Source organism: Phyllosticta capitalensis (assembly GCF_038381095.1).
Source record: "Phyllosticta capitalensis strain CBS 128856 chromosome Unknown BKA78scaffold_3, whole genome shotgun sequence".
In the NCBI taxonomy this organism is placed as follows: domain Eukaryota; kingdom Fungi; phylum Ascomycota; class Dothideomycetes; order Botryosphaeriales; family Phyllostictaceae; genus Phyllosticta; species Phyllosticta capitalensis.
The window spans coordinates 1291532-1311383 of record NW_027117441.1 but is presented as its reverse complement, the minus strand read 5'-3'; the positions used below and the strand labels follow the sequence as shown (position 1 = coordinate 1311383).

General features: G+C 54.7%; 10 protein-coding genes across 10 annotated transcripts; 4 read left to right on the top strand and 6 right to left on the bottom strand.

Moving 5' to 3' along the window:
* Window positions 1-414: 414 nt before the first annotated feature.
* Window positions 415-1867, bottom strand: BKA78DRAFT_341944 (uncharacterized protein). Its single transcript, XM_066890368.1, has 2 exons — window positions 1074-1867; window positions 415-1024 (listed from the first exon to the last, which is right to left on the bottom strand). The coding sequence occupies exons 1-2, from the start codon at window positions 1672-1674 to the stop codon at window positions 516-518; spliced, it is 1110 nt and encodes a 369-aa protein (XP_066746482.1). The 5' UTR covers window positions 1675-1867; the 3' UTR covers window positions 415-515.
* A 320-nt stretch (window positions 1868-2187) lies between these two features.
* Window positions 2188-4226, top strand: BKA78DRAFT_366719 (uncharacterized protein; the record flags this gene model as incomplete). The annotated part of the gene is made up of 5 exons (XM_066892585.1): window positions 2188-2229; window positions 2293-2540; window positions 2702-2989; window positions 3345-3403; window positions 3500-4226. The coding sequence occupies 5 exons, from the start codon at window positions 2188-2190 to the stop codon at window positions 3850-3852; spliced, it is 990 nt and encodes a 329-aa protein (XP_066746481.1). The 3' UTR covers window positions 3853-4226.
* A 31-nt stretch (window positions 4227-4257) lies between these two features.
* On the bottom strand, window positions 4258-6963 carry BKA78DRAFT_97732 (uncharacterized protein). The gene is made up of 5 exons (XM_066894079.1): window positions 6564-6963; window positions 6242-6451; window positions 5662-6185; window positions 5375-5602; window positions 4258-5314 (listed from the first exon to the last, which is right to left on the bottom strand). The coding sequence occupies exons 1-5, from the start codon at window positions 6879-6881 to the stop codon at window positions 4471-4473; spliced, it is 2124 nt and encodes a 707-aa protein (XP_066746480.1). The 5' UTR covers window positions 6882-6963; the 3' UTR covers window positions 4258-4470.
* Window positions 6964-7295: 332 nt separating this feature from the next.
* BKA78DRAFT_330447 (ABC1 family protein-like protein) lies at window positions 7296-9530 on the bottom strand (the record flags this gene model as incomplete). Its single annotated transcript, XM_066889780.1, has 4 exons — window positions 7296-7340; window positions 7395-7524; window positions 7584-8920; window positions 8976-9530. The coding sequence occupies 4 exons, from the start codon at window positions 9528-9530 to the stop codon at window positions 7296-7298; spliced, it is 2067 nt and encodes a 688-aa protein (XP_066746479.1).
* A 595-nt stretch (window positions 9531-10125) lies between these two features.
* On the bottom strand, window positions 10126-12189 carry BKA78DRAFT_97632 (cyclopentanone 1,2-monooxygenase). The gene is made up of 4 exons (XM_066894078.1): window positions 11915-12189; window positions 11789-11867; window positions 11099-11734; window positions 10126-11048 (listed from the first exon to the last, which is right to left on the bottom strand). The coding sequence occupies exons 1-4, from the start codon at window positions 12109-12111 to the stop codon at window positions 10290-10292; spliced, it is 1671 nt and encodes a 556-aa protein (XP_066746478.1). The 5' UTR covers window positions 12112-12189; the 3' UTR covers window positions 10126-10289.
* Window positions 12190-13467: 1278 nt separating this feature from the next.
* BKA78DRAFT_97622 (uncharacterized protein) lies at window positions 13468-14142 on the top strand. The gene is made up of 2 exons (XM_066894077.1): window positions 13468-13588; window positions 13829-14142. The coding sequence occupies exons 1-2, from the start codon at window positions 13583-13585 to the stop codon at window positions 14060-14062; spliced, it is 240 nt and encodes a 79-aa protein (XP_066746477.1). The 5' UTR covers window positions 13468-13582; the 3' UTR covers window positions 14063-14142.
* Window positions 14143-14221: 79 nt separating this feature from the next.
* BKA78DRAFT_350949 (uncharacterized protein) lies at window positions 14222-15079 on the bottom strand (the record flags this gene model as incomplete). Its single annotated transcript, XM_066891075.1, has 2 exons — window positions 14222-14842; window positions 14969-15079. 2 exons carry the CDS (start codon window positions 15077-15079, stop codon window positions 14222-14224), a joined length of 732 nt encoding a protein of 243 aa, XP_066746476.1.
* Window positions 15080-15870: 791 nt separating this feature from the next.
* On the top strand, window positions 15871-16362 carry BKA78DRAFT_97603 (uncharacterized protein). The gene has a single exon (XM_066894076.1). The coding sequence runs from the start codon at window positions 15921-15923 to the stop codon at window positions 16281-16283; it is 363 nt and encodes a 120-aa protein (XP_066746475.1). The 5' UTR covers window positions 15871-15920; the 3' UTR covers window positions 16284-16362.
* BKA78DRAFT_97602 (uncharacterized protein) lies at window positions 16363-18051 on the bottom strand. The gene is made up of 3 exons (XM_066894075.1): window positions 17855-18051; window positions 17084-17779; window positions 16363-17011 (listed from the first exon to the last, which is right to left on the bottom strand). Exons 1-3 carry the CDS (start codon window positions 17898-17900, stop codon window positions 16443-16445), a joined length of 1311 nt encoding a protein of 436 aa, XP_066746474.1. The 5' UTR covers window positions 17901-18051; the 3' UTR covers window positions 16363-16442.
* A 176-nt stretch (window positions 18052-18227) lies between these two features.
* On the top strand, window positions 18228-19586 carry BKA78DRAFT_308812 (Alpha/beta hydrolase fold-1). The gene is made up of 2 exons (XM_066887969.1): window positions 18228-18993; window positions 19060-19586. The coding sequence occupies exons 1-2, from the start codon at window positions 18235-18237 to the stop codon at window positions 19264-19266; spliced, it is 966 nt and encodes a 321-aa protein (XP_066746473.1). The 5' UTR covers window positions 18228-18234; the 3' UTR covers window positions 19267-19586.
* The last annotated feature ends 266 nt before the right edge of the window (window positions 19587-19852 follow it).

Sequence of the window (19852 nt, the reverse complement as noted above, 5' to 3'; positions counted from 1 at the left end):
TTTGGCCTGGTAGAGAGGGCCCAAAATTGGTATGAAAGAGTATGAATGATCAATCAACACGTCGTCGCTTGTGCACGCGCACTATCCACGCAACAAGCTGCAGAAATCAGAAAAGGAAGAGATCGCATGGTTTTAGCGCCCCTGTCTTTACTTTATAGAAGTATCTTTTTTCCAATGTATGGTTCAGTGGCCAATTACTAGACCGGACCCGGTGGTGAGAACCCACTTGACCTGAAGTGGGAAAGACCTGGCGTTGGATCGATACCTACCTAGATTACCGTCGGCCCACCCCAGTAGCGCCTGCACCTTGCAAGCTGCTCATATGTCCTAATATCGAACAGTTAGGGCAACGGCAATTGACTAGTTAAATCATCAAGTCGAGACCTGTATGCACAGGGAGCATTCAAATGCCCTGCCGCCCAAAAACTTTGACATTTAAGCTCGTAAAAGGATAGCCACAGGGAGCATTCAAGCACCTGTGTCCTGCCTGCAGGTTCATGAATCCACTATAGTACTCAGCCTGTACGTTGCCTTTTCGATGACAACCGCTCCACGTGGACACCATTCTCGCAGTGGTTCATCGTCTTGCGTCCCTCCGTCACACACTGGAGACAAAGACCAGTCCTTCCCTCCACATTGCTTCGAAACCCGTCGAGAACCTCTTGCATCTTCCTTGGAAGTTCGGTTTCCATGAAAGTTAAGCATTTCATGCACAAAGATCGACCCGTGCCGAGAACGCTCGCAAGTCTCTCTTTGTAGCTCTCTTCGCCAGCGAGGGGCCGACTGGTCATCATCTGGAGATATGTTTCCAGGCTTGCACCGAAGCATGGCAAGAGCCTTTGGTCCCAAAGCTTTTCAGCTTTCTCTCGGGAGCAGTCGGGTCCAAATGTGCAAATTTCCTCTGCTTTCGTGTCCTGCGGTTTGGGTCTTTTCTTCCCGGATCTGTGGATAAAATCGTCCAAAACGCCCTGAATCTCCCCGGCAAGCTCGTGCTCACACTTGTTCTTGTACGCTACAATGGAAACTAGCGATGACGTTAGCGATTTCTGATGTCACAAGCTATGGTGACCTACCAATGCATTTCCAAGGCAGGCATTCCATTGAGTCATCGAAATCAAAACGGCTCTCACTTTCATAGCGAAAGACCATCTTGCTGGATATCTTGTAGAATTCATCCGGGAGTTTCAACGAGTATGCAATAGCCAAGAGTTCGACAAGTTGACGAAAATCTAGCACATCTGCTTGGGCCAGAGCAGAGTTGAGCCATACGATACAACAGGATTGCACTGCAGATTTACAGAGATACTTGTCGACAGTCACCGCAAGCGATGACAGATCCGCAATTCGAGGAGTCTTCGTCACATAACAATGATGGAGGATACAACAAAGTATTTTCATGGCCCTCGGGTCGTCGTCTGGGAGTGGGAGCTCCTTCGGGTGCTCACAGCTTAGGTTCTGCCCTTCACTAAAGTGAGGACCGAACATGGCTTGAAAAGTCGGCGACGCGATTCTCAAAATAGCAGTCTGGACGCGCAGCCGGGTGTTGTCCTGCAACACCAGAACGACATCTCCGGTAGAGCTGAGCTCACAATATCGCTGTGCGATTGCGGGCGGCTCTTCTTCTGTCGAAGGAAGGCCGTTCAGGGAGTTGCCGTGAACATGCTCTGTTGACATGGTGTCGGAAGGATTTGCCAGACCAGCGGCTTCGTCGCCGCTAAGACAAGAGGCAGACAGGGAGCATTCAAGCTCGTGGTTGCCAGAAGATAGAGAGAATTGACACTTCAAAAGGGTGGTTAAGGGGAGCAGTCAAGTGCTCGATGTTCGAAAATTGGTACGGGGTCCTTCGGTCGTCGACTCGAGTTGGTACAGATGAAGAAGGGAGGTTTGATTGCGAGAAGTTAAACGCGTCGTTTCTCGACGCGTCTCGCTGTGCCGCCTTGGAGCAGTTGTTTGTGTACATATATACTGAATGGGACCATTTTTGTAATTTGGTCAAGGAGTCATTAGATTACCAGAGAAAATGGTAACAGCTTGACTCGAAAAGGCAAGACCATAGCGTCGATACAATCGATAAATTACCATCAGCCCACGATTGCTGTCGTTGTTCATCGAGCTTTCCTAAACAAACACTTGCTTGTTCCTCGACAATTCAACTCTCACGAAAGAACAGTGGCCACCAATGACTCAATGATCAAGATGTGGAGGCTTCTCTTTTTGGCACTCGAGATGGTTCGACAACGACGATTGAGCTAACCCTAAAGCGTTTCTGTTCCAGTGGCACCCGTCGGCCAGCTTCCCTCGTCTGCGCGTGCTTACAAGACAAGAGTTTCGGTTGGATATCCTTCCCAGTCCCGTATCCCGACGCCCAAGGCTTGCGGTCATCGCCAAAGCGTCCATCGAGGAAACGACGAAGAGGACCCGGCAGCAATCGAGTGTCGTGAGGCTAGCGAGCAGCGCCGACGAGACCAAACCGCAGCACGTCAGGAGAGGCGAGACAGGCACACAGGAACGGCAAGGAAGAGGGGCCGGCACAGCGACTGGTACGAGGGATCCGTTGGCGTACGGGTCGGTGGTTGGGCGGCAGCCGACCGATCCCTTGCTTGGGTTTCCGCCTCTGCGAGTCCCCAAGCTCGCTCGTCCCCAGCCGGAGCTCCCCAGTTTCCTGCCTGCCTGCCTGCCTGCTTGCCTGCTTGCTCACCAGCCCTGGACCTGGACGCTGGACCTCCCCCAATTGGGCTTGCTCCAACAATCTCCGCGCAGCCCCCCAGCCCCCAGGCTTTCTTGCTGCCGCCCGTCGTCGCAGCTTACATCTACATTTTTCCCCTGACCTCTTCTCTCCCATCTGCCTCTCACATCAATCCACGTCCACCTCCCCACTTCTGCACCCACCACCCATCATGTCCGCCGCCACCCGCAAGAGGAAGCAAGACGCCGACGAGGAGGAGGAGCTCATTGCCCTGCCTTCCGACGAGGAGGAGGAAGAAGAGGAGTAAGTACGGTCGACATCCACTGTCCAATTGCGTCGCGCCGTTGTATCCCGTCGCCAATTGCCATCGCTTCCATTACGCGATCGCCGTTCTGGCCTTCGATTTCTACCCATCGCGTCGTTGAATTGCTGCGTCGAGCGACGCAAGATCCTGGAGCTACCCAATGATGCGCCTATCCATTCCGGCGGCCTGCAACCGCGGCCACTGATGGAGCCTGGGTCCTCATGTCGTCGTTCATTCGTCTTTCCGTGCCTTTGCTTCCGATGCGTTGCTCTTTCGTCCCACTCGTCACCGCTTGCTTCGCTCGTCCCTCACAACAGCCACTCTTCCGCAAGGCTGACCGGTCGCGCGTGCCAGGTACGAAGATTCCGAGGGTTCCTTTGACGACGAGGAAGGTTCGGATGAAGAGAAAGAGGGTAGGTCAAGCTCAGAGCCTTGCGATTTGATGCCATCTTTCCTGTCTGCGACCTGGACGACGTTGCGCCAGTCTGCTGACTCGGCACCATGATTAGCCGCCCCTGCGAACAAGAAGCGCAAGACGGATAAAGACACAAAGACATCCAAGGCTGAGGAAGACGGAGAGGACGAGGAAGAAGAACCCGAAGCAGCCGGCGACGGCGAGTCTGAGGGCGAGCCCGAGGAGCCTGAAGGCAACGGTGAACCCGAGCCCGAGGTTGCCGATGAGGATGCTCAAGACGAAGATGCTGCCGACACGGCGGAGAAAGGTGGCCCCGCGGAAGCGGCCAAGGTGCACAAGGGAGCTGATGTACCCAAGGAAAATGACTTGGAGGAAGTCGAAGCCGTCGAGGCCAACGACGCGGCCGCAGTTGCTGCTGACGGCGCCGACGGTGCCGACGAAGCGTGAAAAGATCAAGGAGAAGTGCGCAGCTTTTGCGTATAATCTTGGAATCGGTCGCCGCTGGGACAGCGCCTCGAGCAGCGCTGTTCGTTTTGGGTCTTTACGAAATGCCACGTTTGTTTACGACTGCCCTTTCCGTACCTACATGTTCACTTCTGTCCTTCGCTGGGCGACGCCACTCGCCGTTTCCCTCTTTTAATGGTGCTTACTTTGCCATTCTTGCCCCGCCTCCAGCCCAAAAAAAGTTGCGTCGACGTCCGCATGCCTCCTCGATTGGTGGTGAAACGCGTGAAAGTTTTTGGACGACGGGATAGAAGATCATATACGAAATACCAAAAGTTCGCTGCGTTCTCGCCTCCTTTTCAAAAGTTTTCCTCTTGGGTTTGAATGCCGCATGCTGTGTGAGAGTTCTCTGTGTTTCTGCTCTCACTGCCCAGTGCCTTCTTGCGAAATGAGACTCCCTGAACTCATCTTGTTCTCAAAACACCAATCGAACTAATGAGATTTCCATCTTCCAATCGCACCTCAAAACCAAGAGCAAAACTTCTCATCGCTGTCATTCAATCATCATCGTCATCAGTCGTTCCTTTTAACGAACTCCGAACTCCAAGCCGAGAGAGAACCTCACATGCTAACCCACCGCTGACCACCAACAGCCACCAGCCGGTTGAACAGCTCGTCCCTCCTCGGACACGCGGTAATCTTCCACCGCGTCCCCGTCTCGCGCTCGACAATCTCCAGCCCATCCGCGACTTCCCTCTCCAACGCCCAGCCCACCACCAACTTTGCCTTCCATCCAAAACCGCCGACTTTTCGCAGCTCCTCGACGCGCGACACAGGCAAGCTCCATGAAGCCTTCAAGCCGGAGAGCCCGCCTCCAACGCCTTCGGCCTCGCACGCGGCAGCAGCATCCTTGGCCAAGACAAAGCCGACCACTGGAGCGGGTCCCGGTCCCTGCATGTTGCTCTGCGGCTTGAGCACGACGAAGCCCTTGCGGCCACGATACCGCGCCTTGAAAGCAACAGGGCCGCTACGGCGGTGCTGCTCGCCCGGCGGCGGCACGACGCCCAAGCGCTCCTTTGCGCGCAGCGAGCCCGCTCTGGCCTTGACCTTGTCGGCGCCGATGGTTGTCTCGACGACCGTCTTGGTCGTGCCCTTGAAGAAGCCGAGCAGCCTGCTCCCGCGGTGGCCGTGGCGGGGCGTTTTGGCGGCGTCGACTTCGGGGACGCCCGTCGTGGCGACGTGCGCTGGATCTGGGGAGATGGCTTCCGCCAGCTCCTCGGGGGATGCGTTGAGCGGAGTGTCGGCGCCTGTGGCACGCAGATGAGCGGGGGTGAGGGTCGCTGGCTCCAGAGGGGGTGGAGACGTACTGCGTGGCGGAGGGGGTAAGGGTGCGTGGTTGGCTTCGCCGATGCGGAGCAGTGTTATGGTGAGTTGGGCGTTGGTCGGTACGCCTTTGAGTACGGTGCTGTGGAGGAAGCTTGTCAGCAGGAATTCCGGGGAGGATATTGCAAAGATTGTGACTTACTTGCGAAGCTCGAGGATCCTTTGCCAGTGTGGATATTTTCGATTGAGTCTGGATAGGATGCGAGACATTATCGGTTGGCCGAAGAAAAGGAAGCCGATACCAAAGGTTACCGTCTTCGCGAACATGTAAGAGCTGAAGAGAAGAGATACGAGTAGAGGTGGGATAATCAATGCCGCAAGTCGCAGTCGGTACGTATCTCGCGGAAAAGGGGGCGTTGGTGACAAAGCACTGTTACCTTGATAAGTCTCTCCATTTCTCTAAAATTCCGACTCAGTGGAAAAACGTACTTAGCGACCCTCTCCCACGCATCCGTCACGCTAGCAATGACGAACATTGTCGGTCTCATGCTCTTCCATAGCATTGTATCCATCGGAACCTTTGTCTTGTCGAAGTCAGCCGCCGGCGCCGTGCCAGAAGCTTTACTCTTCGCATCCGCCGCGCCAATCGCAATGGCAGTAGGATCAGGGGTCACATCTTGCGGACTCTCGTCTTCCGAGTCGGAGTGCGAATCTTTCTCTGGGTGCTTTCCCGATACACTACTGAGCACGATTGAGGCAAGGCTGTTGACAAAGTTCCTGGCTTCTTGCTCAACAGCTTCGCCCCTATGATTTTCGGGGGCTCCTGTGACACTATCATAACTGCCCAGCACGCCAGCCTTTGGTTTCTGCAGGGTACCGGTCTTTGCGTCGACGAGAGCCATTGGCGCTGGTGGGAACAGCATGTCTCGCAGTGGCGGAGAGAGAATCAGAGCGATGAGCGTCAAGCCGTGTAATGGGACCAGCATGTCGACAGCCCACGCCGTGTAGTATGCCTGCGGCCTATCAATATCGCATCCATTGCGCATTCATCACCCAGGCAGTATCTTACGAAGCAAAAGCAGGCAGTCCTTCTCCTCTCCTTCCATGATCGTATGCGCGCAATTTGTTTCCAGGCCGCGAGCATTCCTACGATGACCGTCATGTATAACCGCTCGATGCTCGCGCGCAGCTTATCTGGGGAGAAAACTTCCTGGTCCGCGATGTACATGTCCAGGTTTCCCGGTGCCGGATGTGGAGAGGATTTGACATGGTATGTTTGCTGCGTTCATAGGTCAGCAAAGTTTGAAGGGCACAAACGACAACAGAAGTGAAAGTCTGAAGTGATGTGAAATTTGTGAACCTCCGCTGCCGCTGTCTTCGCGAAACCTCACCTTGTTGAATCTTCGAACCAACAGCCAGAGCTCTTCATTTTCCAGCCCGCCTACCAGCGGGTCCTCAATTTCATCTTCTTTTTCATTCCAGCCCAGGTCCATAATCTCCTTTTCATGGTGGATCTGGTAAGCCTGCTGGGCGAGACCCCTTTCGTCGGCGTGGCTGTCCATGGCGAGAGCATGCGAAAGGGTGGGTTTGTCGCTGAGCGTCTCTGCTTCGATGGTTTGGCTAGGGTTGGAAATGGCTGGGATGGGGAGGAGGTCGGCGAGGCGTTTGCCCGGAGGCTTGGTAGAGGTTGATCTTGCTTGGTCCGTCATTATCGCGAAAAGCTGAATAAACCCACATGCAAAAGGGAAAGAGCCGATCTGCAAGCACCCACGCGCCTGGCCAAGCAGGTCATGGGCTTATGATGGATGCCCGCGGCGCGCCGCCTGTAGCCTCTTTTGCGGCTGGGTACCGCAGCCATCAGAAATAGCTTACCTTCAGGTTGTCACTCGACCTCGTCGTTGTGTGGTGGTGTTGGACTTGTTGCGCGCCGGACCACAAACGACGTCAGCGGCTTTGGCTACCAGGAATGCGTGGCGACACCGCTTTCTCCCTTTTGTGTCGCCCTCCCAAGTTTGTGCATTGCCCCGCATGCATTTGTCTACTACAACTGGTACCTTTGAAATTCTTGTCTATTAACAAATGCTTGTCTACTGACGCCAAGCTTCCAAAAAAAATCTACGAAATCAAATGTTCGGGGACAGCATGTCATATTTGACGCAAGCCTCGACCTGCTGAAGATTAGCCACGAAGCCACGATACCAACTGTCTCGGAGCCAACTCACCCTTTCCACTGAAGCACGAAGGAAACTGCGAGCCTCGAGACCTGCCCACACCTTGAGCATCGAGAAATCTGCTCCGCGCATGAGGTCCTTGCTGCTCTTAGCACCGAGCTGGCGAAGGATCGGTAAAGCCCTGCGACAAGTCGATTAGTATCATCACGAGATTCTTCAGCTAGCCAATCTTCGACTTACCCTGCAAAGAGGTCCAGATCGGGATTCAGGTGCCTGCCAATACCCTCGAGCAGCAAGATGCTCAAGACAACATTGACAAAATCGCCCTCTAGTCTGACGTGATGTTGTCTAACCATGGTCAAGACTTGATTCAAAATGTCCCCAATCTTGACATTCCCGAGCGCAAATGTGCGACTCTTGACGCTGAGCACGAGGTGTTGCATTTTCAGAGCAAAGACCTCCTTATCGATGACAGCATCCGGCTGTCGGCACCGTTCTACCATCAGAGTCCCAGCCTTGTAGCCGTCAAATTCTGCGACAGCTTTGAACAGATCGAGAAAGTTGGTCCGGTTGACGTTGTTCAACTCCGTCACGAGACCGGTGTCGATGAAAATCAGCTGAGGACGATAACCCTCGGCGTCTAATCGTTCGAGCTGCGCGATCCAAGCCTGCTTGTTCTTCCTCAAGGGCCGCAGGCGTTGGAGCACTTCCTCTGTGACGTCGGTCGAATTCTCGATTGTCTCGGCAGTCTTTTTTAGCCTAATCGAGGGAACCTGAGGTTGCTCGGGCTTGTAGAATCGCACCATGATATTTCCAGGGTGCAGATCAGCGTGGATGAAGTTATCGATCAGTACCATGTGTAAGAAGGCGTCAAGACCCTCGTCAGCGATTTCCTTCTGGTACACTCCACCGCCATTCTCTAAAAAGTCTTCGAGATGGATTCCTTGCGCAAATTCTTCAACGAGGACTTGCCGAGTGGTATATTCGTTGTACGGGAAGGGGAACCACGCAGTCGTTCTGTCTTTGAAGTGGCGACGGAAGACTGTAAGATTTGCTCCTTCAATTCGCAGGTCAAGCTGCAATTTCATCATTTCTGCAAATTGCCTGACCTCGTCTGGGAAGGACAGCCACTCCATCGTTGGAACGGCATTGATCAAGGCCGCGAAGAAGGCCATGATCTTCAAATCGCGTCGCACAATCCTGTCCACATAAGGATGGAGGACCTTGATCGCAACGTGGGAAGACGGCACACGGCGAGGTATGCTCTTCAAAGTTGCGTCGACATTCTTCCTCAATTTTCGTCGCAGGTTTTGGGGTTCTTCGAGATTGGGGTCTGTCGGCGTCGCCAAGTCCGGTTTGAGCTTTGCCTTGTAGACCTGAGCAATGGCACCGACTCCCAATGGCTTTTCATCAAACTCTTCGAATATGTCCTCAAACTTCCGACCATCGAAAGCTCGCTCGACGATTTTCCTGGTGTTATCCATGGAGTGGGCCGGCGCATTGGAGTGGAGAGAAGACATGATGCTGCACATTTCTGTAGGAAAGATATCTGTTCGTGATGCCGCCCACTGGCCGAGCTGTACGAACTTTGGTCAGTAATCTTTACTCCCGGTTGCGCACGTTGCTGCTTACTTTTATAAACGCCGCTCCCGCCCTCTCCATGCCTCTGACCAGGAATCCATACCACCAAAGGGTCCCTGTTCGCTCATTGTCTCTGTCAGGGACTCGTCTTCCAATCCATATCGCCGGCACAGACAGTATCACAGGCGCGAATATGAAGACCAAATGTAGTAGTCGGACCCCGGTGGCGATCGGCTCCCAAATGTACTTGTCGACAAAGAAATAAATCTTCTTGCGGAAGCCTTTGGAGTTTTGGATAGCGCGGGGCACTTGCTCTCGGAGCTCAGCACGCGAGGCTTCGAGCATCAGCTGCTCGCCGGTTCGTTCGTCATCGTCATGGCCATCCTGTAACAGGGAGACAAAGGCTGCCGGAGTCAGACTTCCACAGAGGAGTAATGTACGTCCACTCTGCCTGGGTGGAGCGCGAAAGAAGCGTAATAGCCGGGATGGGGAGGGCCGGGACGAGGCAAAGGTGCGGCGCGCGCTACCATTTGTGCCGCGCAGAGCGCTGATACGGAGATGGTGGTGGAAGAGGCATGGGCGGCCAAACGAGAGGACAGACCTCATAGTCTTCAGGTCCTTGGATGATCTATGAGGGTCGAGTTGGAGCCATGAGGGAGGCACAAGGTGGGTGAGGTAGGCTGCTGGAAGGAGCTGGATAGATGTACCTTGGTGATGACGTCCTGGCGGGCCCGCCGGTCTTTCCCGCGGGCGCGACTTCGGCCGACCGCCGCCCTCACATCCTCAACGCGTCGCCTTTCGGCTCCTTTCTTCATCATCCTTTCACATGTCCGACTCACTTAATTGACATTCTATGCCTACCATTGTTTACTCCATTCAAATATTATTCATTCGCTTACCCTGTCCGAGGCTGATACCAAAGTCACATACAAAAGCGACTTTTGAAAATCTTGGTCTCAAAAAGACCATCGGCGAAGAAGCATCGTTGTGAAGAGCTAGGAAGTATTTGAAGAAATAACATAGATTCACAGTGATCATTCGATCGAATACCTCTTATGCCAAAAGACAATGAGCGGCCATGGCCGTGTGACTTTTGCGAAGGCGCTTGGGACTTCTGTTTACTTTCTTCATCGTCCTCCCTCCCAGAACAGCGAATTCCACATATTCAAGTTCAAGCTTTCTCATGTCTTCTCCTATGTCTCTACTCTTGTTTCTCTTTGTTCACGCTGATGTCAAAAATTCCGGCGCATACAACGGAGACTGGAAATGTCTATCTCACAAGACGTCTAACAAGGACCACTCAAACCCCTCCAACAACACACACAAAGCAGTCGCAGCTGTGGTACCAAGCCTTGATCTACCCGTCTACGCTGTAATGAACCCCTCGAACCCATTGTACAGCGACTTCCACACCTCCTGGATGTACATGGGAAATCCGCCAGCAAAGCTCAGCTGCTCTCTGACCTTGCCCGGGATATTCGCGCCCATGTACCACGAATCGACATTGTGGAACAGTGTTGCCTTGCTCAACTCCTCAACTTTCTCCCGCCACCTCTTCTCGCTCTCTTTCGTTGGGTCGAGATAGGTGATGCCCTCTCTCTTCATCTTCGCCAGAGCGTCAATGATCCAGTTTGCTTGACACTCAACGCAGCTCGGTCCATTGCTGAAAGCCGTTGGTCCTTGGGCGCCGTACAGGAAGAAGAAATTAGGGAACCCCGAGAGGGTCATGCCCAAACCTGTGTAAGTTCCGTTCTTCCACTTCTCATTTATGTCTTTTCCATCAACATCCATCAATCCCATGCTCTTCATACCGCCTGTGACTCCATCAAAGCCGGTACATATAGCGATGACGTCGAATTCTCGCTCCTGGCCATCCGATGTTTTGAGCCCCTTTTCGGTCACCTCCACAACGGGGGTCTCCTTGGCATTGACAATCTCGTTTTCCGGGCGATCCATCATCTCGTAAAAGTTTTGCTCTAGCGACGGACGCTTGGTGCCAAAGGGATGCGGTCTCTCCAAGGGGGCCAGCAGATCCCGCTTCTTTGGGTCAGAGATGCGGGCTCGCGTCTTCTTCGACCAGAACTTCCATGCCTCGTCGTTGGCCTTCTCATCAAAGAGCATGTCCTAGGGAGCTATTAGTCATGCGAAAATCAAGACGGCCGCCTGTAACTGACCTTGTAGGAGCCCAGCCAGAAGTGGAATCCACCCTTCTCCCACAACTCCTCATAGAACCTCTCCCTCTCCTCGGGGGTGTCGTCGAACGTATTCCGGTTGGCAAAGTCCATGGGGAAGCCAGAGAACGTGGTAAGGCGGTAGTCGTACAATGCCGGATAATTCTTCTTGTTCGCTTCTTGTTCCTCCACTGTCAACTTTTTCTGTCGCATGGGAAGACACAGGTTCGGTGTGCGCTGGAACACCGCTACAGACTTCGCCGTCTTCGCCGTCTCCTGTGCGATCTGGATGCCCGTGGACCCCGTCCCAATGACTGCCACGCGCTTGCCGGTAACATCGACGCCTTCATTTGGCCAGAAAGAAGAGTGATGCATTTCTCCTTGGAACTTCTCGAACCCAGGCCAGTCTGGGAAGTGCCTCTTGGCAGCAAAACCGGTGCAACAAATGAAGAACTTTGCGCGCGCAATTCTGCCATCCTCAGTCTTGACGATCCATCTCGCCGAGGGCTTGTCAAAGTGCGCGTGCACAACCTTGGACCGGAAGAAGACATCCTTCTTGATATCGAGCTTTTCCTCGACGAACTCGAAGTACTTTCGGAGCTCCGCGTAGTCTGGATACTTCTCTGTCCAGGTCCAGTTCTACTCAAAAAAATTAGTCATTATTTGTTGGCGCACAGGGAGCATTCATCCTACCTTCCAGAGCTTTTCGATGCTCAACTCATACACCGGGACCATGGAATCGACTCTTGCGCCTGGGTAGCAGTTCCAATGCCTGAGACAGTTACTGGCCAGTTCTGACAATCAAGCGCGAGAGCTTACCAGACACCACCCAGTTCCTCTCCAGCCTCAAATATCTTGACGTCGTAACCGTACTCATCCCTCAGCTTGTGGAGCAAGTAAATGCCACCAAAGCCGGCGCCGACCACAATGACATCCGTCTCAATGTCCGCGTTCAAGCCATTGGTTCCGCTCGCGTAGACGTTTTCGCCATCGCCAGTCTCTGTTTGGAAATGCATATCTATCCAAGGAGCACTCAAACACAGGTCAATTTTAAAACTTGATTGCGCACAGGAACAGTGGAGCGTTTTGAAAATGTCAACTGGCAATTCCCTCCGCAATCACGACTGCGTCGACACTTTTATACGTCTGAGTACAACAAACGACCATGCTCGGAGAAATGGGATATCTGATTTAGGAACGCACTAAACAGGCCATCCGAGCGCTTGCCATTTCCCGTTTCTGAAAGGTCTCCGGGATAAGGCTCTGGCGTGCAGCGGCAGCGGCTGTGGACGTGGGCCTCAAACATCACATCAGGTGCGCCAGTTGACAGGACCGCCCTGGTTGTCCTGCTCCAGCAAGAACCACATTGACTGGCAGGCAGGCAACGCAGGCGGAATTGCCCCGCCGTCTTCCGAATTGATGCTGCCGCCATCTTCCCCGGAGAGCAGCGCCATGCGGCGTCCCAGCCAACATCCACATGGACAACGGCAGCCAACCACCACGACATCTCGACCAATTTCTCACCACAACACCGTCCCACGCGTCTTCGGAACTCTTTTCACCGGCTCCACAGTGGGTCTGCGCAGTGGCGCCAAACGGCAAAAGAACCACTATGTGGTGTTCCCCTTCCCCTACGTACCCCGCATGTATACCCCGCACTGCGGTGCGCTGTGGATACTATGCTCACGGACAGAGGGCCCCACAGTTACGTCAAGCAGGGGTGCAGTCTGGACGTCAATCTGATGCTTGTTGGCCAGGCGGAGCTGTTTTCTCGATGTCCGCTCAATCGGTTGTTGGCCGACACCATCTGATAACGTTGGTATCAGGAGACGTGACGCAAAGGGCTTTCAGAAATTTCAATGACCTGCAAGATGCTCTTGGGACAGACACGCCTTGAACGGACGATCTTTACGCGTGGGGGTTGGGTAGGCCACCACCAATGCCCCGTCATATGCGCATGCGTTCTGTGGGCTTGCTGCAGAGGTACACCCACCGTACAAACATACAGCAGCGCCAACAGTTCCTTGCAAGCACGGCTTGTTTCCGCGCCTGTGGGGGTCCACCACGGCCTGTTTCTCACGTTGTTGGTGGCGCACCTCCCCAGGTTTTGTTGAGCCCTCACGTTGTGACGAATGCGTGGCGCTATTGGTCTTGCAACCGCCCACTGCTGGTGCTGGTGCTGCTGCTCCTCGGTGCGATGGAAGATTGCCAACTTGGGTAATCCATCCTTTGCGCCGAGAGATAGGGAGAGGTGCATCTAGGAATCTGACCTCACTCTTTCTGCTGCAATTATCCGAGGCGAGGAAGGGTGTGAAGCTGTAGGATTCCAACTGCTTCCTCAGCCCCGGCTGCTAGTCTCGTGCTTCAACAGTCCGGGTTGCGGCGATGCGTGGTTGTTGGTGTTCGCTGCCCAATGTAAGAGGCTCGGCATAGGGGATAAGCTGCGTACAGCCAGCCGGCTGCAAATTGAGGAGGCATTGGAAGGGGATGGGAGTAAGTAGACCTTTGCTAGACAACAAGTGACATGATACGATACACTGAACACAACACACCCAACCACCTCCACTCTCGACACCATCTCCAACAACAACAACAACCAACTCTAGGAGGCAAGAGTCAGGAAGCATTGAGCGACCAAGGAGTGCGAGAAGAGAAGAGAAGGCAAGAGAACCGAAGCCAAGCCAAGCAAACAAAAGGAGATGGTCGTAAATGTCTACTCTGACGCTGCCTCAGTCCTCTCCACTCTCACTCCCCTTGACCCTCCTCTCCCTTTCTCTCCGCCTCCTCCGACTCACCAAACTCCATCACAACTTCAGCGCCAGATCCGCACCCACCCGGGCAGCACCCTCGCCACCGCCGCACCGCCGCCATATGCCCTGCGACCATCATGCTCGTCATCCGACTGCTGTTGATGCTGCGTCTGATGGTGGCTGCCGTGGTGTTTGTAGTGGCGTTTCTCCGACCTAGGACTGCAGCCGCCCCGACGCCGAGGGGCAAGGACCTCAGCCAGGTGTTTTGATTTTAATCGAAAGAGCGAGAGGAAGGAGAGAGGCAGAGACGGGCAGAAGAAGAAGCAGGAGATGGAGAGGGCGGACCGAGGGGGACGAGGGAAACCTGGCCTCAGCCTCACCACCGATACACCCACCTCTCAGGCCGGGTCAGCTCCTCCTCGGCGCGTGTGACCTTGATCGCGTTGCTGTTGGCCTTGACAGCCGAGTTTGCGTTTGCGTTGGCGCTCGAGGAAGAAGTCGTCGTGGTGGAGAGAGCCTTGTTGTTGTTGTTGGCATTGGCATTCGAGTTGACATTGGCAGAGTTGGCGCCGTGTCCTTTCCTACCACCCCTCCAACTCATGATGCGCGGCATGCCCCCATTCATGAAACCAAAGCTCGAAAACTTGTTGGCCTGCGAGCCACCGCCAACGTAGCTCCGCTTCTCCTCGTCCACCTCCGCGTCCCTCTTCCGCAGCGCAGTGCCGCCCGTGCCCGCGGCAATGCCGCTCAAGTGACCGCTCATGAGGTTGTCCATGAAGTGGAAGATGGCTATCTTGTGCTCCTTGTGTGCGGGAGTGAGGCTACTGTCGTGCTCGACGGCGCTCATGTCGCCCGCGCCCTCCCAACGCCGCGTGATGTGCGGGTGCGGCGAGAGGTAGTGCGAGGGCTGCACCTCGCCGTCGGCGTCGATGTTGCGCCGGAGGAGCGAGGCCACGGGGTTGGCGGGGGATGGGTGCAGTGCGTGAGCAATGTCGGCCTGGGTCAACGGAGTTAGTGAGGCCGTAGTTGGTGCTTGGGTTAGTGGGTATGGGGAAACAGGAAGTGTATAGAGCCAGTGAAAACGACATGAAAGATCATGACAAGGGTCAAAGAGCATACATACCTCACTAACACCACGCGCCCTCAAAATCTCCACATCCGCCTCATTGAGCGGCATGGGAATAGCAGCGGCTGCGGCCGTGGCCGCAAAAAGAACGACGTTGAAGAGCTTCATCTTTTGATTCCGTTTGCCTCTCTTCAAAGCAATAATGAGAGTTAGGTAAAATAACGACCGGGTCGGAGGGGAAACTGGTATAGCGAATGGCCTCGATGATATAAAGTGCCTCAAGTAGGGACCGTGTGATATGGCTCAGGGTAGAGGAGGGTAGGTCAAGGGAAGGAGTGACGCGCTGGATCGGCGTCGTCCCGCTGCTCGTACGCGTGCTCGCACGCGGTTTTGGAATGAAGGAAGAGGGTGGGTGTGGGCAAAGGAGGGATGAGGCAAAGAGGGAGAGAATGACAAGCTCGGCGAGCCGGAGTGAGCGACGAGAGAATAACGAGATGGAAGAACGGTAAAGACAGCAAGCGCGCAAGCGTCGAGCAGCAGGATGTATCTGCTCGCCGTCTGTACTTATCTGCTCACTTCCATGCTGTTGTGGTTAGTCGACGCAAACTTATACCCTCATCTCCTCGCCAGGAGTACCTGCATTGGCTCATGTGAGACAAGATGACAGCCAAAGCCGGCCACAGCGAAACCCCACGTCAGGAATAGAGGCCGCGATCCACGGTGTCGTGTCTAGAGCGAATATTGTGACGCAAGGAACCGTCGTCGACGTTGTCTCTGGCGTCTCCCTTGGGAGCATGTGGCGAGGAGCCATGGCTGCTGACCTCCCTCTTTCCAGAGAGCGAGGGAGATAAAGCGACGCGGAAGGGCGTGATGTGCGCGTCGAGAGGTATGTTGGTGTAGAGGGAGTGTGGAAATCATCTGAACAACGGTCTAACGAAGATGCAAGGGGTGGATTGCGCGGGGACATTTACCTGCACGTCATCCAGCGAACGCCAACGTTGGTTGGACGATGCGATACAAAATGCGTAGAATCATCTTCGATCGGGCAGCCTTTTGCTTACGATATATTCTATTGTTCTCCATTTGGCCTGTTTGGCTATCTTTCAACTCCTGTTCAGGTTGGTGGTTGCGCAAAGAATGTGGAGCGCGCCACCTCAGAGCTCCATCCACTCACTCCCTTTTGTACGCCATTGATTTCGGCTCGAGAGCCCGAAATATGCGTTTCAGCTTTTTTCAGCCCGTAGTCAACCGACCACAAGACCATGAACAAACCGAAAGTGTGGCCTGCAACTCCGTGTCCATATCGTCGGCTCATGTCGAGCTCCTTGAGCTATGCAGAGCCGTCCTCAGAAACCACTTTTGGCTACCTTGATCGTCCGTCATTGGTGATTGAAGTCTATCTTTTTTCGCTACAGCCAGCCGTGGAAAAGTAAGGAAATTCGTCAAATACAAATGGCCTGGAATCCCAATGGCCAGCATAGGTACGTTCAAGCTCCGCTCCACTCCTTGAGCGAGGGGTATCATCAAAAGGCTAGTAATCGTCAAAATCTGATGGGTTCCTTTTCCTGGGCATGGACCCTATGGGCGCTCCGAAATTGCAGCTCCGCTTCGTCTTGAGCTTGATGCCAGGGACCTCGTGATCGCCCGTTCCTGGTGCGTCTTCCACATCAGAAGGCAATGGAGCCGGGTCTTCTGTTGCGTCGATTTCGGATGCCGTCGTGTCGGAAGGCGGCGCCCCTTGCAAGACTGCCGGCCTCGCTTCGTCGGGATTCTCGCTTATCGACGCAAGCTTTTCCTGCAGCGCGCCAAGCATGAAGCTGCTGTCTGACCTTTCAGGGTTCGGCGGAAGGTACAGAGGCTCTTGCAGAGAAAGATCGTCGCCGTCCTCGCTGCCATCTGTTTGAATGGCCGTTTGGTCCTCTGCAGGAGGTGGGCCAAGATCAAGAGGTCTAGGAGTCTTATCTCCCGGTGTTTGGAAAGAGCTGAAAGAGCCAGTCTTCCCAGGGGTATGGCCGGCGTGCCTGCGGTATGACTCTGGTGCTGGCGAAAGATTTGCTGCCGTGGTTGCGGGCGAAGGAGGGTCTTCTTCAAAATTGTGCCCTGCAAAAGATGCCGAGGCAAGTCAGCGCATGCAGGCACGGTGATGTGGGTCCATTTTATCAATTGACTTACAGCCGGGTTCGCCAGAACCATGATGCGAAAAGTCAAACGTGGGCACGCGATCATTTGCGGTGCCTGGCACACTGGTCTGTCCTGAAGGAGCAGCCAACGACGGGCGAGGCGCATCCAACGTTGGTGGGCTTTTGATTGGCGACACTCGTGTTGCAGTGCCGTTTCCATTGGCCGATGGAGGTGACACAATCTGTCGGTGGAAGCCGCCCGGATTCTCGACTGCAAGCTCGGCCTGCTTTAACTTGGTCGTCATGACGAGCAGCTCCGAGTCCTTGGCCTCCATCTGCATTCGGAGCACTGATATCTCGCGCTGGTATAACCGTCGCTCCTGATCCCAGGTCTGCCTTTCTTTTTCGAAGCCACTACGGGCATCTGCGAGCAGGCTTCTCCACTCTTCGACCGACGTTGAATTGAAGCTCAGCTGAGAAGTGCTCGTGTTAACGCTCCCTACCATGCCATGGTCCGGAGGTGTCAACGGAGAGCAAACCATGGACGAGGTCTGTCGCGACGAGGCGTTGGACGGCAGTTGGCTCGCGGAGGGTATGCTCTCGCGGACAGGAACGTTGGACGGCATTGGAAAGACTGGGGGCGGTAGTGATGACAGTGACATGTAAAGAGCGTCGTTTGGCGTAGGCTGAAAAGCAGACGGGGGGGACTTTTTTGGTTGGTGATTGGTGGGCGAGAGTGGAGAGGAGACTGTCGTAAGGCAGTCAGTAAGGTAAGCAATGGTCCGGGTGGGCGACGAATTGGAGCAGGCGGGGGAGAGAATACCGGAGTCTGTCAGGGCAGCGCCGTCCGGTGAGAAGGCGGCTGCCATTGCGAACGAACGCGGCGGGCGCGAGGCAGCAAAATGGGATGGAGATGTGGAGGTTGGCAGGTGGAAGTGGTGTTTGGGGTTGGATTGACAGCGGAGGTGGAATGCGGAGTAGTAGTCGAGCGAAGAGAGAGAGAGTGAATGCTAAGTAAAGAAGTGAGGGACGCTGTCAAAACCCAAGGGTCGTCCGTGTTGGGCCAGGCCACATCACTGATCAGGGCCCATCCCGCAGCGGCCGCGTCGACCCGCTAAGGTTCCTGGTTGTGCCTGCAGCTCAGCGAGTCATTCTTCACATGCCGTACAACAACAGTCTTCTTCTTACAACATCATCATCGCCATGGCAGGAAGAAGAGACTTGTCGATAGTTCTCCCTTCCAAGCCCGGCGCTGCTCTCCGCTGCTCAGTTACCCCGCCACGCCCGCCCCACGGCCCGCTGGCTGCCACGCTCGTCGTCTTCATCAACGGCCTGTTGCTCCCAGCGACGTCATTCGAGGCCTCCCACAACCTCCTCCAGGACCTCCGTCAACAACATCTGCCCGCCATCATCACCTACGACCGCTACGGCCAAGGTCTCTCGGATCCCGATCCTACTGATGATCCAGACACGCCCTACGGCCACGATGTCCGCGCCGTCGTCGACGACTTGCATCAGCTGCTGACGCGCCTCACCGCCGACGAGCTGGCCATGCCGCTGCATCGCATGCGCTTACTGTTCGTCGCCAACTCTATCGGCTGTCCAATCACTCGTCTCTACGCGGCGCAACATCCGGGCTCCGTCGCTGGCTGTCTGTTTCTCGACTCGATGATGGCCAATTCCGACTTTGTTTCGCTGTTCCCAGATCCCGATTCCCCAGACTTTGACCCGGCGACACTGCCCGCCGACACGTCCGTCGACGACCTCCGCACCACCATTGAAAAATACCGCGCCATGTTCCATCCCACTGTGCCCAATCGCGAACGCCTCGACAGGCGCAATCTCCCCGACCTCCTCCCACTTGCCCACGCCCCGAAGCTGCCACTTGGCCCCAGCGGACGAGAACTCCTGCTGACCGTTGTGGGCCATGATCCAGATGAGTTCGCGAGACAAGGCCAGACGGTACCACCACCCTGCTCCTCCTCGCTGAATTCGATTCCATTGGTCGGCAGCTGACCATTCCAAAAGGGCAGTCTTTCCATACCCGTCGCCCTCACCAATGCTTACGTCAATCCTGCCTGGCGTGCTTACAACTCTGGCCTGGTGCAAATTGCCGATTGCGACCACGTCAAAGGTCCCGTCATTGCCTCCAACTGCGGTCACTTTATCCAGCAAGACGATCCCGCATTCGTCGCAAGAGAGTTGTGTGAGTTGCTTGACCGTCTCGAGGACTAAGAATTGTGTTGTGTTTCAGGCCATGTGGTTGATGGTGACTGGAATGTGAACCCCCACTCTTTATGAAAACGGTCTCTTACATCTGTGGGGATGACTCTTATCTCAACTGCTGCGTCAAAGACCTTGGGACTTGCAAGTTTGAGATTATGCCAGGACGCTCGCTCAACAGCTTTCCCCTCGTCTCCTAGCAGGCAGCCCCAATCTTTCCTACGGACATAGCATAGTGGGCTGTTGGCAACTCGAACGCTCTTGATGCTGTGCGAATCACTGGTACTGCGCCTATTATTTGACATGCATATCGCTATCGTCTTGTATTAGATCGGTTCAAGGTAAGAATAAGTGAACTCAACCCAAGGTGACTGCAACACTATGCGTTGGCCGGCCATGACGGTGTTCAAGGACCGAGGCTTGGTAGCAAAAGTCGTGGCACACGTAGCTACCGGTACGACTGCTCCCTGTAACTCGACGCAAATGACTTGGGAAATTCTTAATATCAAGTGCGAAAGGCGCTTGAATGCTCCCTATATGCGTATCTTTTAAGAAAGAAAGTTTCTACTAGTCTACGGCCGCTTCTACTTTGTTTCTT

What these genes read in the sequence shown, in the direction of transcription:
- BKA78DRAFT_341944 (XM_066890368.1), bottom strand. Translation starts at nt 1,674, where the DNA reads ATGTCAACAGAGCATGTTCACGGCAACTCCCTGAACGGCCTTCCTTCG. An exon ending in CCTGCCTTGGAAATGCATTG is followed by an intron (nt 1,025 to 1,073) that starts GTAGGTCACCAT and finishes CGTCATCGCTAG; the next exon opens with TTTCCATTGTAGCGTACAAG.
- BKA78DRAFT_97732 (XM_066894079.1), bottom strand. Translation starts at nt 6,881, where the DNA reads ATGACGGACCAAGCAAGATCAACCTCTACCAAGCCTCCGGGCAAACGC. An exon ending in GGACTGCCTGCTTTTGCTTC is followed by an intron (nt 6,186 to 6,241) that starts GTAAGATACTGC and finishes GATAGGCCGCAG; the next exon opens with GCATACTACACGGCGTGGGC. An exon ending in AGGATCCTCGAGCTTCGCAA is followed by an intron (nt 5,315 to 5,374) that starts GTAAGTCACAAT and finishes CTTCCTCCACAG; the next exon opens with CACCGTACTCAAAGGCGTAC.
- BKA78DRAFT_97632 (XM_066894078.1), bottom strand. Translation starts at nt 12,111, where the DNA reads ATGCATTTCCAAACAGAGACTGGCGATGGCGAAAACGTCTACGCGAGC. An exon ending in GAGGAACTGGGTGGTGTCTG is followed by an intron (nt 11,868 to 11,914) that starts GTAAGCTCTCGC and finishes TAACTGTCTCAG; the next exon opens with GCATTGGAACTGCTACCCAG. An exon ending in GCATCGAAAAGCTCTGGAAG is followed by an intron (nt 11,735 to 11,788) that starts GTAGGATGAATG and finishes TTTTTTGAGTAG; the next exon opens with AACTGGACCTGGACAGAGAA.
- BKA78DRAFT_308812 (XM_066887969.1), top strand. Translation starts at nt 18,235, where the DNA reads ATGGCAGGAAGAAGAGACTTGTCGATAGTTCTCCCTTCCAAGCCCGGC. An exon ending in TCGCGAGACAAGGCCAGACG is followed by an intron (nt 18,994 to 19,059) that starts GTACCACCACCC and finishes CCATTCCAAAAG; the next exon opens with GGCAGTCTTTCCATACCCGT.
- BKA78DRAFT_97603 (XM_066894076.1), top strand. Translation starts at nt 15,921, where the DNA reads ATGCGATACAAAATGCGTAGAATCATCTTCGATCGGGCAGCCTTTTGC.
- BKA78DRAFT_97602 (XM_066894075.1), bottom strand. Translation starts at nt 17,900, where the DNA reads ATGGCAGCCGCCTTCTCACCGGACGGCGCTGCCCTGACAGACTCCG. An exon ending in CGCTGCCCTGACAGACTCCG is followed by an intron (nt 17,780 to 17,854) that starts GTATTCTCTCCC and finishes GCCTTACGACAG; the next exon opens with TCTCCTCTCCACTCTCGCCC. An exon ending in TGGTTCTGGCGAACCCGGCT is followed by an intron (nt 17,012 to 17,083) that starts GTAAGTCAATTG and finishes CATCTTTTGCAG; the next exon opens with GGCACAATTTTGAAGAAGAC.